Source organism: Thermochaetoides thermophila, assembly GCF_000221225.1.
Source record: "Thermochaetoides thermophila DSM 1495 unplaced genomic scaffold scf7180000011823, whole genome shotgun sequence".
Lineage (NCBI taxonomy): Eukaryota > Fungi > Ascomycota > Sordariomycetes > Sordariales > Chaetomiaceae > Thermochaetoides > Thermochaetoides thermophila.
In genome coordinates this window covers 495413-510078 of record NW_006383039.1, presented here as the reverse complement: position 1 = coordinate 510078, position 14666 = coordinate 495413, and the positions used below count along the sequence as shown (strand labels likewise).

General features: G+C 54.2%; 6 protein-coding genes across 6 annotated transcripts; 3 read left to right on the top strand and 3 right to left on the bottom strand.

The window, feature by feature from the left end:
• Positions 1–383: 383 nt before the first annotated feature.
• On the bottom strand, positions 384–2225 carry CTHT_0074080 (putative metal ion transmembrane transporter protein; the record flags this gene model as incomplete). Its single annotated transcript, XM_006697599.1, has 5 exons — positions 384–1084; positions 1149–1416; positions 1468–1699; positions 1753–2019; positions 2080–2225. The coding sequence occupies 5 exons, from the start codon at positions 2223–2225 to the stop codon at positions 384–386; spliced, it is 1614 nt and encodes a 537-aa protein (XP_006697662.1).
• A 652-nt stretch (positions 2226–2877) lies between these two features.
• CTHT_0074070 (uncharacterized protein) lies at positions 2878–3586 on the bottom strand (the record flags this gene model as incomplete). The annotated part of the gene is made up of 3 exons (XM_006697598.1): positions 2878–3047; positions 3125–3299; positions 3410–3586. 3 exons carry the CDS (start codon positions 3584–3586, stop codon positions 2878–2880), a joined length of 522 nt encoding a protein of 173 aa, XP_006697661.1.
• A 225-nt stretch (positions 3587–3811) lies between these two features.
• CTHT_0074060 (uncharacterized protein) lies at positions 3812–4410 on the top strand (the record flags this gene model as incomplete). The annotated part of the gene is made up of 2 exons (XM_006697597.1): positions 3812–3927; positions 3993–4410. The coding sequence occupies 2 exons, from the start codon at positions 3812–3814 to the stop codon at positions 4408–4410; spliced, it is 534 nt and encodes a 177-aa protein (XP_006697660.1).
• A 2216-nt stretch (positions 4411–6626) lies between these two features.
• CTHT_0074050 (uncharacterized protein) lies at positions 6627–7497 on the top strand (the record flags this gene model as incomplete). The annotated part of the gene is made up of 2 exons (XM_006697596.1): positions 6627–6847; positions 6903–7497. The coding sequence occupies 2 exons, from the start codon at positions 6627–6629 to the stop codon at positions 7495–7497; spliced, it is 816 nt and encodes a 271-aa protein (XP_006697659.1).
• A 1413-nt stretch (positions 7498–8910) lies between these two features.
• CTHT_0074040 (uncharacterized protein) lies at positions 8911–10860 on the top strand (the record flags this gene model as incomplete). The annotated part of the gene is made up of 1 exon (XM_006697595.1): positions 8911–10860. The coding sequence occupies one exon, from the start codon at positions 8911–8913 to the stop codon at positions 10858–10860; it is 1950 nt and encodes a 649-aa protein (XP_006697658.1).
• Positions 10861–10986: 126 nt separating this feature from the next.
• On the bottom strand, positions 10987–12037 carry CTHT_0074030 (uncharacterized protein; the record flags this gene model as incomplete). The annotated part of the gene is made up of 3 exons (XM_006697594.1): positions 10987–11557; positions 11844–11886; positions 11947–12037. The coding sequence occupies 3 exons, from the start codon at positions 12035–12037 to the stop codon at positions 10987–10989; spliced, it is 705 nt and encodes a 234-aa protein (XP_006697657.1).
• Positions 12038–14666: the final 2629 nt, after the last annotated feature.

Below are 14666 nucleotides of genomic sequence, written 5' to 3'. Positions count from 1 at the left end.
AGCCAAAAACACCATATTACAAGGGCTTCGATCGTGGTTTGACACATTTGGACATGGCCAATTCCACATGCATCCCGACCTTGGTATCATGCCATTAATTGTACCGATGAAGGTATCTCAAACCATAGTACTACTGAACCACAAACCCATACCGACCTAAATACAAACGCCATTCCATGTCCAGTCCAGTCACCGTCCCGTTCCTATGTACGGACCCGTAAAAACACCAGGAAATGCAGGTATCATGGACGCATCACACCCATCGCCCAGCCGTGCCGATTCCCCATGAAGCCAATTTCCCTTGCAAAGATGAACAATACCCCACATATATACGGCTTTCAACTCCTTGAACTCCATCCGATCACAATCGTCCAGAGCAAAAATTAAGCCCACTTCCCCAACAAACTCATCAACGCCATCCCTGCCACGAGCGCCGCAAACCCAAGCACGGTCCTAACTGGCCCCGACCGGGTCATCTCGCCACCAAGCATCCAATCATGAGCCCACATCTCGACGACACCAACCCACACAAGAATGCCCGCTGACAACGCATCCAGTGTGCCAATCGCAATCACTGTCGACGGATCATTCCCATTAAAGTTCTTCAGCACGCCGATGCCAATGGCCATGCCGATCGGCGTAACGAGCGCGAAGCCTGTCGCCAGCAGCAACTTCCTCGTCAACGAGACATGGGGCACGATAGTGCCGGTTTCGGCACCGCTCTCATTCTCCGACGCCGAGTCCTTCGAGGGCGAGGAGTCGTCGCCGCTTCCGTTGTGCTTAGGCTTGTCCTCCGAAGATGACGAATGAGCGTGGTGGTTGTGATGGTCCGAACCAGGCGTGTGGCTGTGCGGATGGCTGTCGTGTTGAAGATCGTGGTCATGGTAGTGCTCGTGTCCGTGGGCGTGGCCGTGACCTTGGACGTGGCCGTGGCTGTCGACGCCGCGGGAGGTGGGGCAGGGGCGGCCGAGAGCCGCAATACGGGTTCCGAGGGCGATTCCTTCGAACATTTGGTGAAAGACGATAACAGCGAAGAGAGTAAGGAAGAAGGTGTCGCCCGCGACGACGAGGGTTAGGCCAATGACTCGGGGTTTGTTAGTGGATGCTCGGGGTTAGGGTTGGGTTGAGAGGCGAAGGGAACTACGTACGCAGAGAGTGGAAGATGACACCGCATTCAAGGACGGCGATGTTGACCATGTCGGTGCGGACGGCAGGCTCGGAGTGGTGCCTATGCAGACCCTCCTCGGGGTGGGAAGAGTGCACCTTGGACTCGTGCCATTGGACGATACGGTTGCCGGCATACTCAACACAGAAAGACAGGAAAATGCCGGCCATCAGGATGGCAGCAGGAGTGGACTCGTACGCCAGTTCTCCAAGACACTTGTTCTGGAACATCAGAACAGCATGGGTGAACAGCTAGATGTTGTCAGTATGTCAAGCCCAAGAAGTTAAGAAGGGAACACGTACGTGAATGAAGGCAGTCGAGATGACAACGCCGGTGCCAAACTGGCGCAAGACAGTGAAGGCAATATGCTTCGTTGAGATGAATTTCGCCAGCAGGATGGGAGAGAAGACACCAATCGAGCTGGTAGCCAGCATGACAAACAGCAGACCCACACGAAGGCGAACGCTGTAGTCGCGGTCAATCTTCTCGCAGCTGCCCTCGCTAGCCTCAGACTCGTCTTCACCGACACAGTGTCTAATGAGAAAATTAGTGATGTACGGGCCACCATCGACAGTTGGGGGACATACTCGACACCAGCATGAAAGTGGCAGTTCTTGCCCGTCGATGAGGAAGTCGGCTCCTCGTCGACATGGAGATCATGGTCGTCGTGGTCATCATGGTCATCACCCTCAACAGTATCAGAAGCCAAAGAAATTTCAACATCACCGCCATCAGAGTCCAGGCAAAACGTCTCAGAGCCATGGGTATGGCACCCAGTAAACCGCGGGGGAACATCCTGGGTGGCTGTTACGGTCGTGTGGACCAGATACTCAGTTGTACCAGCCATGCAAAAGCTGCACAACAAAAGGTCAGTATGCGCGACGGAGACCTGGGGGCTAAGCGAGGTTACTCACAGTGATGAGCCATGCAGGTGGCACTCAGACACAGCAGTCAAGCTTGCAGCCGGCACTGTCTGCGTCGGTGTCGGTGTGATGGTCTGGGAGATGGCCTGGCCTGACAGAGTGACCAGGCCAGCGAGAACATGCCGTTTGAAGATCATAGTGACGGATAGATCTTGGGCGAGTGAATATGATGACGATAATACACCGTAGGCCGGAAGAGAATGCAGCGGGCGACTGTAGTCTTTTAAACTGCGGCTGTCTGTATCCACTGGGCGTCGTAGAGCAGAGCAGTGGCTGTGACAAGGGGTACTTCTGTCCCGAGTTGTCGAAGGCAAGCGAGGGAAGAGGATTGTGGCGTGCTGCTCGGATGGTAGCGGTCGAAGCAGACACCTTAATGGCCAGCAAGCCTCACTGCAAGTGACGATGCAGAGGATGAGAGTGAAAGAAGATAGTCGAATGGGGGAAGATGATGGACAAAGAGAGGCTGTCGGAAGCTGGAGTGGAATGCAGGGTGAGGTTGTGAAATGTGTGGGTGTGCGAGCTGCAGGCCGTCAGGGTGCAGATGCAAACGTTGCACCAGGATCCAGCAGACTGTTTCTGATGTGGATTCGGATGTCAGAGGGACGCGTGCTATGCGGGATGAGGCCCGGAGGAATGTAGGAACTTGAATAGGTAAGGCGAAGTGGTGCCAGGCCCGCACAATGCGATCGCTCGATCTGGCGCGGGCAGAGACTCGAGAGCAGCCTGGAGGGCAGAAAACAGACGATGATGACAGAAGTTGAGCGCGAGTGCGGGCACTGCAGATAGAATTCAACCGGTGCCGCAAGGCCGACCCGCGCGCGGAGACGAGCGACCTGCAAAACCTGGGCCAGCAAGGCCGACAAGGCCAGCATTCCATGCCCGCGTGAGCGACGTGATTGCTCCTCCGTTGGCCGTCCTAGGCGGGTGGGTTTTTGCTGTGGATGCGCGCCTGGGCAGCCCTGGACAGTCTCAGGGTTCAGCTGCGTTGGGCGGATACCGAAAAAAATATCGCCGCACTCTTATTGGCTGCGCGCACCCCCCTCCATGCTACCAGGCCGCTTGAAATCTGCCCGCGAGAACCTTGATGGCCAGCCCTTTCGAGGGGTGCTGAGAACCTTGATGGCTTGGTGGCCGCCGGCTGACAGGCCAAGACCGCAGCCGCCATCCACTGTCATCCAGTCACCTGCGAATGCTTCAGAACAGTACTCCACCTAACACGCGCTGCTGTCGCTGTTGGAGCTTGGACCGCACGCAAAGAGCAAGGGCAGCAAGTCCAGCGAACAAAGAAGTTGAAAGAACTCTCCAACAGCACCCGCCTTACCGGATACTCGTCCTCATCCATGGCTGCAATGGCAAGCTGAGAAGACCACTTTGGGAGAAATGGCGCTGCAACCATCAAGGTGACGCTCTTGGGCTCGTCTTGATAGCAGGCTAAAACCTGCTCGCCCGTGTCTTGGCGGTGATACCTTGACGGCATTTGTCCGTCTCGACCACGCATTTCGGAGTGTTTGGTGGTGTCAGCAAGTGCGGCGGGCATCATGGCCTCTCGTAAATGATTTTATTGATTTTGCGTGTCTGCTGCGGCGCAGGAATTGGTGACGGACGGTCGAGGTGCATATATCAGGGAGAGTTTTGGCCAGTCTTCGCCGTGTTCCATTGTTCAGGCAACCCTTCACCGTCCCTGCATCTGATAGTTCGTGCTTCTCGACGATCTATTGCCAAAATGAAACCCTCGGCATATGCTGCCCTTCTTCTAGGTCTTGTTTCTGCGGCCCTCGGCCAAACGCTGGCTCCGTCTCCCACCGAGTCTGTCGGGTGCACCCCTCATGGAGACCATTGGTAGGCTCTTTCTGCCGAAAGTTAGCTTCTAGAAAGACGTAACAGGCTAATACTCATCTCAAAAGGCACTGCGAGGGTCCTCGCGTAACAGCCACTGAAACTGGTGCCGCTGTTACCACCACTCCGGTCCTTGATGATCATGGTGACCACGACCATGATCACGACGAGGAGGGCCATCACGACCATACCGACCACACCGAGGGCCCCAGCAGCGTCAGCCTCGCCCCTAGTCCGACCGAGTCTTATGGGTGCCACCCGCATGGCGACCACTGGCACTGCGAGGGTCCCAGGACGGCCCTGAGCTCCGGCACCGGCGTAACCACCCTCGTGACTACCACGTCAGCTGCTGCTTCGAGCACTCCAGATGCCACCGACGGTGCCGTCTCGAGCACCTCCGTTGTCCCCGGTGCTGCCCCGACCAATGCCCAAGCGGTTGGCCTCGGCTTGGCCGGTCTCGTCGCTGCTGCTTTCGTTGCTTTCTAAATTTGCAACCTGACTTTTGTCAAAATTTTCTTGTTCTCGGACACAGAAATCTTTTGAAATTCATAATGTCTTGTCGACCACATATAGCTTTTGCAAAATGATAACCTGTACATTAGTCACTTATTTCTCTTGTCCAACATATCCGATGCCATAGGTGCGACCACGTGAGCTCCAGTTTGACTTGGAAATCAAAAATTCCCAATTTATCCAACGGCGAACTTCCGGCGCCACGTCGGCTCACCATCACGCAGCCCTAATCCACAAAGATTTCTCCTGGAGGAAAACTTACCCAGAATATCATCTGTATCCATCTCCGGGTCACTGCATGTTGTCACCCGGCACTGCATGCTCTAGCACGTTTCCGCAGCGCCGGGCTGATCGCTGATCCTCATTATGGCGACGGCGGGGCGGGCAGTGAGAAGATGGAGAACCTTGATGGCTGCGGCGTGGGCGACAACCAGGGTTCAGGGTTAAAAAATGGGGAGAAGGGTGTTTCTTGGCATGACACACGCCGAGCTTCCCATCCAGAGAGCCGACGAATGCCCACCCTAACCCCCACGCCAGGGTTATGACACAGGAGGGAAGCATCATGACAAATGACGCAAGTCTAAGTGGCCTCGAATGTGCGCCCAGGATTTCTGCACCGAGGGCTGGTAAATGCTTATCTTCAGCCGCTCGGTTCGAGCCGGCCTGCCGGGTTGGCCATGCAGATGGTGGCCCGGGCTTTTTTTTTCAGGTATGCGACTTCATGTCGGAGGGCCTGAACCCCCAAAGACCAATTTTTTTCTGGTTGCCCCGCTAGCACATGGTCCGGCCCCTCTAAAGGCTCTAACCCCAAAATCAGGGTTCCACATCGCGAAGAACGCAATCTCACCAATACCACCTTCCCATCTCTTTTATCAAACGCGACGTCCCTGTGACAGTCGACCCTGGAAACTCTCGCAAGAAACGGCTTCATCTCGTTTTTGTCCATGCGAAGACACGTGGTGCCAGGCACGGTTCGCCAGGCTGCGCTGACCCGCTTATCGCGCCTCTACAGACCCCTACCGAATCTCGATCCAGCTCGACGATGGCCTGCTCGTCGTTCCTCGTTCCCCGTTCCTCTGCCCCGCCTACCTTGCTCAACATCTCATTCACAACGGGATAAGAGGACTCTTCTGCGGCCAGAGCTTCTGATCTTCAGGCACCCATTCTGCTTGCGCAATACACCATGATTTCCTGCTGAGATGGGAGCCTGCGAATAAGCAGCTGCCAGGCTGTCGTGCATCGGCCCAGCGGGAGCTGCCAAACGACTTCAAATTTTCCTTCGAACCCCTCACCACTCACGATTTTGAGAGCATCCACCAGAACCCTCTTGATGCTGTTATGATGTGCAAATCGTTATCGAAGGACCGATGCGTATGGCCAATCGAACGGTCGGGCGCTGGGAGCCGCATTGTTGAAGTTGGGCGTCGATGCAATCTCGGAACAGGGACGGAGACCAGTCAATAGGTTGTCAGGTCCTTCCAATCCGCTGATAACTGCCCTTCGCGGCCTGACGCAGCGATGGCGCGCAGATGAGAGCAAGAAATCCCCTCATGGGAATGTCGAGCCTGCGAAGGATGAAAAACAGGACGAACAAGAAAAAGAGGGGCGCAGCATCATTTGTACCTGAATGGCACTTGAGCCATTGACAAGTGAGCGTGATGGGAGGAGAAAGAGAGGAGAAGCGTTTGATCAGTGGTTGGCGATCTGGTGCTGGAGAAATGCTAGCGACGAGAGCAGCATAGCCGCTTGGTTTTTGCTGTGCTTGACTGGCTGCTTGGAGAGCCAAGTGGGAACTGCATGCAGCTCATGCATGGAGACGAAACGAACGACGACCAGCTGGTGCTATGTTATTGGCTCGGCGCCTGCCGTGAGCAACGCCAACACAACACACGGAGCAGAGGAGTGCTCGATGATGACTCGAGGCTTTAGCGAACGACTGTTGTCCCCGACCATACTAATATCGATCACCAGAGTCGATACGGGGAGTTGAGAGCTCAGTTTTGATGCTGAAGGACCCTCGAGCCTTTCATTCGAATATCCTCACCGAGCTTACCGACGGCGCTGTTCACACGGTCACATCTCACCGAGCGCTCACCGCCAGATCCACATCAATACCACACCACCACAGGCACACATAAAGTGCCGTAAAAACCTCTAATATTATACTTTCCTCCAGACCACAAAATAAAATGCGCGAGCTCGTTGCTATCGATACTTCAGTCACGTCCAACCGGGTTAGACTGGTCTTCTCCGACCGGGCCGTGGCTGCCGCCTATGCGGCCTACCTTCGGGCACTCGATCTGCTTCCGCCTCAGCGACGGCACCCTCAACTCGTCAACTACCAGCGCATGCCCGAGTTTCGTGCTCCTACCAAGGAGGTCACTTTTTGCCTGCCCGAGTTCATCAGCTGGTATGCGGATTCTAGACAACAGGTAAAGTCACAGGGCTGAGACTGACGGCCCCAGGTTCATCACCTGCCGCCTGCCCGACGACGAAGACACCGTCACTTTCGGCGTCAACCCTCCCCACGAAGCCGTCGCCGCTTACTGGGCCGATTCTATGGTTCTCTTTGAGGAAGTTGTCTCTCCAGATTCCTCACCACCTCCCCCTTCCGACACCTCTCTCGCCTCTCCTTCCAGCAGGAGAAATCGCCGCGGTGCATCCCGCGACCGCAGTTACTGCCACAACCAAGAAGAACAGCTCCACGTCCGCCGCCTCTGGAACAAGACCCGTCTCCTGCGCCGTCTCGAAGAACTCCGTCGCCGTGTCACTGCCCCCGTGACGGCTCCTGCCTCGGGCCAGACCACGCCTGTCAATAACCGCAGCCGTGTCACCAGTCCTGTGTGGAATGGTAGCGGATATGTGCTGATCAACAGCGGCGGGAAGAGTGCTGGTGGTAGCGGCAAGGGGAGTCCTGCGTCGACGGGTGCTGTTTCGACTAGTCATCATGGACATCATCATCATCAGAGTGTGATTGGTGGGGTGTCGGGACGGGTGCCGGTTCCTGTGCCGCTTACCGTTCCCGCCGGGAGGATGAGGGGCGGGGATATTTGGTGGTGAGGAGAGTGCGAGCGTTGAGATGATGGGGTGTTGAATCCCTGACCTGAGGAAAGGTTTGTCAGACCAGCAATGGCTGACATACATCGGAAACGGTGATGTGCAATCTTTGGTAAAACCCATCTGCTTAGCGGCAGATCAGTTTAGGCAGTTTTGCCTCTTCTTCTTCCCCCCTTTTCATCGATCTTCTTTCCCCCTCTCTCCTCATTTCTGTTTATGTTTGCTTTTTTTGTTTCTCGGTTATGGGGTCAGTGATACCCTTTCTTTGAACAGAGCTCCGCCGGGTCAATGTCGGACTAAAAGCAGTCCGATTCCTGTCAGCTGGGCTGCAGAAGCCGGTGCATTGGAGTTTTGGGGTATGGGTTTTTTTTTTCTCTGGATTCTGGGCGGATATCTGCTGGTTTTGGGATAATCTCTGTCAGGATCAACAGTCGACGGAGAGAAAAATTTGGTTCAACGTCAGACGTCAGATCTGGCCGGGTTATCGCGAAACCCTGCCAGCGCATTACAGGCGGGCCGAAAATAGCAACATCGCCCCGTCCGCCACCCCGGGAGCCGGAGTAAGCAATCCCCACTTTATCGGCCAGCCGGCCACATCATCTCGTGCGACCGCAGCTCACACAAACCCCCCAAATGACAGACAACAGCACGGCTTTCTTACGCCCAAGTCACATGTTTCTGGCCAAATTTATACATCATCGTTGTCCCAGCTTGTCCCACATGGTCGGGCTTTCTGCCGACCCCACGCCAAGGGTTAGGGTTCAAAGCTCGGGAGGATCCTGTGGACGTGTCAGCATCCTTGACGTCGGCGAGTTCTCAGCCCCGATCGTCTACATGGCTTCACTGGTGCGCAACTCGCCATCTTCACCGCTCGTGGAGTGCCAAGATAGACTACGCGGGCTGTTCGCACGCGATCCACTTTTGGTCGTCCGCAGCCACCTCCATCTCCGACTTGTGCCGACCACCGGAGCACTTGGATTGTCATCATTGCCACGAATAGCAGTGTCCCCTGACTGGGTCGATGTTGCTAGCGTAGTGGGCGATGGCTTGATTCATCCTGTGTGATGGCTCTGACTGGCAAGCGTCGGAGATATGGCGCGGTGATTATGACGGAGGGGGCATAAGCCTATGGAGCCTGGCGTACCATACTTATGGAATCATACATATGGGCTGCCCTCCTATAGGCGATGCTGTGTTGTGTGTCATCATGGAAGCTATTCGAGGGTCATCTTTTAATCCAGGACGTGCGACGCTGGTACTCTGCGACTCTATATGATGTCGTACCCGAGCCATCACACTTCGTCTCTGGGCTTTTCGATAGAGCCTCATTATCCTGCGACACCTTCGGCGTTTGGGCACCGCGCCGTTTACAATTCGACTGCGTTCGGCCATTCTGTGGCGACTCAACGATTCAGAATGCAGCCGTCGTACTTGCCGCCGTTGGTCATCCCGCAGAAGAAGGGAAGAGAGCCGATCTTGCTTGTGCGATACCGGGAGCCGTCTCTCGAACAACAGTTTGCGCGCTGGCGGGCATCACAACATCAGCAACTCAACAACGTACCGCCGCCACCCCCATATCCGGGTCGCCAAGCATCACCACCACAGACGATGGTAGGGAGAGGGATGATGTTTGCACAGCAGACGTTGGTGAAAGCAGTGCCACAAGTGCCGGTGCAAGCAAAGGAAGGACCGCAGAAGGCTGTGTCACAAGTTGCGAGAGAGGGGCCACGACAAAGAGCTCAACCACAGGATGGAATGCCAGCGAGGATAACAAAGCAAGCAGCTCAACAAAATTATCCTCCTCCTCCTCCTCCTCCTCCTCCTCCTCCTCCTCCTCCTCCTCCTCCTCCTCCTCCTCATCATCATCATCATCATCATCTACAACGTTCCGTTCAATCAGCAGAACCAGCACGAGTGAGACCGCCTAACTATCCGCCCCCTCGTCCACCTTACGAACCGCAACAACGGCCGAACAAAGCACCTGCTAGCCAACCAAACCCAACAAAACCTCTCCCCCTCCCACCAACCATCTTTCTCCCTGGCGCTGACGAAGACGTTATTCCCTCCAACACACCCGTCATGAAGAAGCAGCCGCGACCTGCTGAATACGACACTCAACCCGACCTCCAACCCCTCTCGACACTTCCTGTCATTCAACAAGGCGACTCGGACAAGGAGGTCGTTCCTCCTCAGGGAGTTACCTCACCCGGAGGAAGTGGGGAAACAGAGCAGTTGGATGAGATCATGGAGGTGTTTGAATTCCATTATCCTTGTCTGCTGCCGCCGACAAGTGTGAGTGGAAGGAGAGCGGTTAGTTGGGATGCTGCTGCCAGTGGGGCTGCAAAGGCACCTGGGGTTGGGTTGAGGAGGTACCGAGGATCATGTGCCATTCCGAGGAGTATGAGGAGGGCGGCGAGGAGGGTAAGTGTTAAGGGGCAAACTGAGGGCGGGAATGGAGCGAAGTCGGGGTCACACTCTGGGGAGGGTAAAAGCATTGGAGATAGGGTCTCTGGTTGGGCGACAGAAGGGAAGGTGCATGTCGTGCAGGCTACTCAGCCTGGGGTTATGGTTAAAAACGGTCTGGACTCTGAGAGGTGTGGTCCTGCCCAAGAGGACGCTTCCCACAAAAGTTTTAAGGTGGATGTGCGGCCTCAAGCGGCAGTTTTGCAGCATGCTTCTCCTGCTATCCAAGACAGTACCAGGGCCCCAGTGCAAGTGGCAGTGCATGAATCTTCCCCTCTAAAACCTCACCATGAAGCCCTCGTCCAGCTTACGAATCCCCCTGGCCTGCGGGACAGCGGCGTTTCCATGGGAGCTTCGATTCCCCCGCAAGCCGAACGCGAGTGGTCTTTTTGTCAGAATGGTGACAGAGACTCGGACAGCTTCTCGCGTGCGCCTACCCTCATAGAGGGACATGGTCTGCCGTCGCGAGAGGAGTTCCAACCTGTCGTCAGCTCCCCTTCAGCCTCTCCCTCGCCGTCACCAGTGTCATCTGCCACGTCGGTCGACTCATACACTGAGTTTTGTCGGAATATGCCCTCGGCTTCTCTCCCTGACTCTGTACCTGCTGGGCAGACAGGGGGAATACAGCAGGGTGTTGGGTTAGTTCAGAGTACAGATTCGCTAGGTCAGCCTTGGGAGAGACAAGAAGAAGAGGACGATGAGTATGTCTCGGAGAGTGTCTATGATGAGGACGAAGATGTTGGGAATACCAGTTCTGTTTTGGAAGAGTATGGCAATCGGGAAAGACAGGCACTGAGAGAACTCTGGGGAGCATTGGATAAGCTGTTAAGGACCGAAGGACAGGACGGCTTGGGGCAGTTTGATGATGGGAGCACAATTGGAACAGGGACATGGGGCGGATGAGTTGCTTCCTGAGACAGGAGGAGCTTCATGAAAGTCAGTGGTAGAGGTTCTGGAATTTATTCTTTGTGTATACTTAAACCATGTTTTCCAAGCCTAACTCCCGGTGACTGTAATTACACACCGTCCTTAATGATCATTTCTCTCTGTCCAGGGCTTCAGCCCTTCCAGTAGTGCCAAATGCACACTCTCATCCCCTGTTGTCTTCAACAACCCTTCCAACGCATCCTCCCCACACCTCTTTACAAAAATCAAAACTGACCCCCACACAAAATCCGCATAGCTCACCTTCCCCAAAAAGAATGGTCCCTCCGGCTTCTCCTTCAACATCCTCGTAATCTCTTTGAGGTCTTCCTCGGTCGCCCTCCACGCCACATCGCCCCCCTTCTCCTTCTCCAGTTCCAACAAATCCCCATACCACTTACTCCGTGTCTCGACGAAATATGCCGAGCTGCGTTCCGGAAGCAACCGGTACGCCACCCGCGGCATAAACAAAGGCGCCAAGGCTTGGATGATGCGTGGTATGATGGTTTCCAATGATGCCAGCACGGGAGAGTCGAGGTGCAGAGGCGGTTCGGGGTAGAGAGCCTCCAGGGCGTTGGCGATGCGCCGGGAGTCCATGATGTAGTTGTTGTTGGGGAGTCGGATTGTGGGGATGGTGTAGGGGGTTTCGGAGTGCGGGTCGGGTGGGTTAGGGACGCTGGGGAGGTTAGGGCTGTCCTCTCAACTTTGGGAGCTTGTAAGTGGAGACTTGGCTTACTAGGGGGAAAGACGAGGTTTCACATCGGGGTATTCAACCTAGAGGGCATGTTAGTTATGGTGTGGTGGTGAATGATGTTTGTTGGTAGTGAGAAGTGCGTTGACAGGTCAATCATGGGGTGTGGGGACAGGGGGTTTGGTGGTGTCCCAGAGGCATGACGTCACCGAGGGGCAGCACTGTTCGGCAGGGAAGAAGCTCAGGGGTAGCATCGCGGGAATGCACCCACTCTGTGCGGTAGTCGAGGCCTTTGTAGTTCAGGAGAAGACGAGCTAGAGAAAAAAAAAAGGGATAATGATGATGACAAATTGCAATTGAGGTTGTTAACTCACTCTTCCAAGGATTGAAGGACCATGTCGAGCAGGGCTCCTTGCTAGGCAGGTCGAACAGCACAATGGGTTCGGGTTTGTCTGGAGTGCTCATCTTGGCCTGGCGTAATCGAAGAACGTATATTAACTGGCTTTGAGAATGACTTTATCGACGTAGTTACAAAGAACTGTTGAACGATTGACTTGTTTGTCGGACGACAGCGATCCCAAGACGATTTATACACTATGCCCTCCGTAACTTTCAGATTACACAGGCAACCCTGCGGACCGCCGTTGCATCATCGCTTCCGTTCAAGGTAACACGATTGTTGCATAAGGTCCGCCCTTCGTTTGACGTAGCAGCGGACCCACTGTAGTGGGGACGGACGAGAAGCTTATCGCTGGGATACTACTGCTGAAAGAGGAGGAGAGATGGCCCTGTTAAGGGTACTATTTCTTAGCTTCAGCCAGCCTGGAGGAACCTGCTCTTCTGCAACACATTCCTGTACCTCAGCCAAAGCCATTTATCAGGCTTCGGGTCCTTCTGGGTCATCCATTAGTTTCCACTCAACAGAGCCGCAGATCATCCTAGTCTTTCTGCCACTGTTGAGCCGCGACACACCGCAGGTCCTCTGCCAGACATAATCATTTATAATATCATTAATTAGTAAGCACACACCACAGTGTGCAGTCATCATAGGACGGTACTCTCAGCAACCGACACTCCCATACCCCTGAGCCTCGGTCTTTTCACTAGCTAGGCCATTGACTCGGTGCTACGGAGGATCTGCTGTCCCATCAGAAAGCACGATCTATGTGCCAGTTTCGTTTCGCCAACCACGCATTAAGCCGCTGTGAATCCTGTGGTTGCATGCTTCCCGCTCTCCGTAGTTCTCGGGCAACTCGACCGACTACTTTTTTTTTTTCCCAAGGCTCCTTTTACCCTCTTGCAGATTTATTGGGAGCAGTTGCCGGTGCCTAAGGTATGCGGACCCCCGAAAAAAAGGGGGATTCGGGGAAACTGCCGTAATCAGACCCCAAAGATTGGTGGTCAACTTGCCTCGATAAGTTGTACTGTTGCGTGAGGCCGTCTTAGATATCTGGTGCAGTTGGACTCCAAAACGGCTCGCTGAGAACTCGCCGAGGTACATGTACGCTGCCATAAGGGTCCGTTTGCAGGGCCGGAGTTCCGGTGTAGTCAGGTTCCAAGGTTGGCCCGCTAACTGCTTTTGTTGAGGCAAACTTCTGCAGGGTTGGGAGGTTGTAAGTTCGGGAATGGGATGTATGAGACTGCGGTTCTGAGAAGTGATGGAATGGCCTGAATGATGGTCTACGTAAGACGCATGCTGGCCGGATAGGTACTAGTTGGAGCTGTTGGAGGTTGCATCGGTGATGTCAGCATTCTGTGACAGCACTTCGTAAGTCCGGATGGAGCCAATGTGTACCAGCGCTCTCGGTTTCTAATAATCGCGATGACAGAATGGGATCCGACGGTATAGCATCAACAGCTCAGCGTGGCGATAAAGGAATGCCGAACACATGACCAAGAACCATGTGGTGGTATCCGATGGGGGCGAGAACTGAGAATGTTAAAGGGGTTACAGCGAGAGAAAGACCAGGAGAGAGGTCCCGACAGCTGGATTATTATCCATGACGCGACTCCCAAGATCTAGTCATGATCACATGGCAGGCCCGACGCCATGTCCCTAGAATCGGGGTTTATTAGGTGTTCGTTCTGTTTCTACCTTCACCAAATGCCCTCTGCAGCTGAAACTAGGCTGTGACTAAGCGGTAAAGCTGAGCGGTACTACCCATATGATCCTTGGCACAATAGAACCGGTCCTCATGCACTGACCATTGCATATCTCTGGGTGGCATCCCAGTTCGATTCGGGCCGGGAGCAGCAAAACCGGATCAAGGTTCTAGGACCACATCAGCGGTTGTACCCCGATGCACTGATGGGTCGCTACCAAGTCAGTGTATCGGCCCAGTTCTTGAGAAATCATGTTTTTTTTTTTTTCATAGCAGACAACTCCCCTCCATCGGCGTAGGAAGGGGGATGTGGTCTTGTTGTCAGGTGGCTTCAAGGATGTAATGTTTGCTGAGGTTCTTAACGGTCTTACACCATGCCGTTAATCCGATGTACTACCAAAGAACACTTTCTGTAATACATCCAAACCTTTTTGTGCTGATGGGCTTTGTCCCTTTGCCCCTTTCTTAAGGTCATCTCAAACTACCATGACCATAGATTCCATTTGGGTCAGGGATCGTAGTCGACATCACCGGTGCACATGATAGCCATCGGGCTTCAAGTATCCTGCTCAATTTGCGAAGCCTGCATCTTCTTGTTTTATTTTTCTGCGCCACTGATACACGTTTCTGGCATTATAATGTTTGACCTGCCATTCACTGCTATTTGATGGCGTCCATGCGTTAAGTCCACTTCATTTGAGCCCATCCCGATCTGATGCTGATCTCATCAGTCGGTCCAGCCCGTTCAACGAACCTGACTATTTGAGGGAAGTCTGTATTTAACCAAACACAGCTGGTATGGAGGGTGAACGCCATGACAAAAAGAACAGAAGAAGGAATGGAAGAAGAAACGGTGGAAGGAAACGAACAAAGGAGCATTGAAAAGTGTTCACCAGTGGGAATGGATAAACTTAGGTAATGACGAAAGTTCCTAGAGCTAATATACCCTGTAGGGAGTGCGTCCGTAAATTGTAGACTCCAGTCAAGAACAT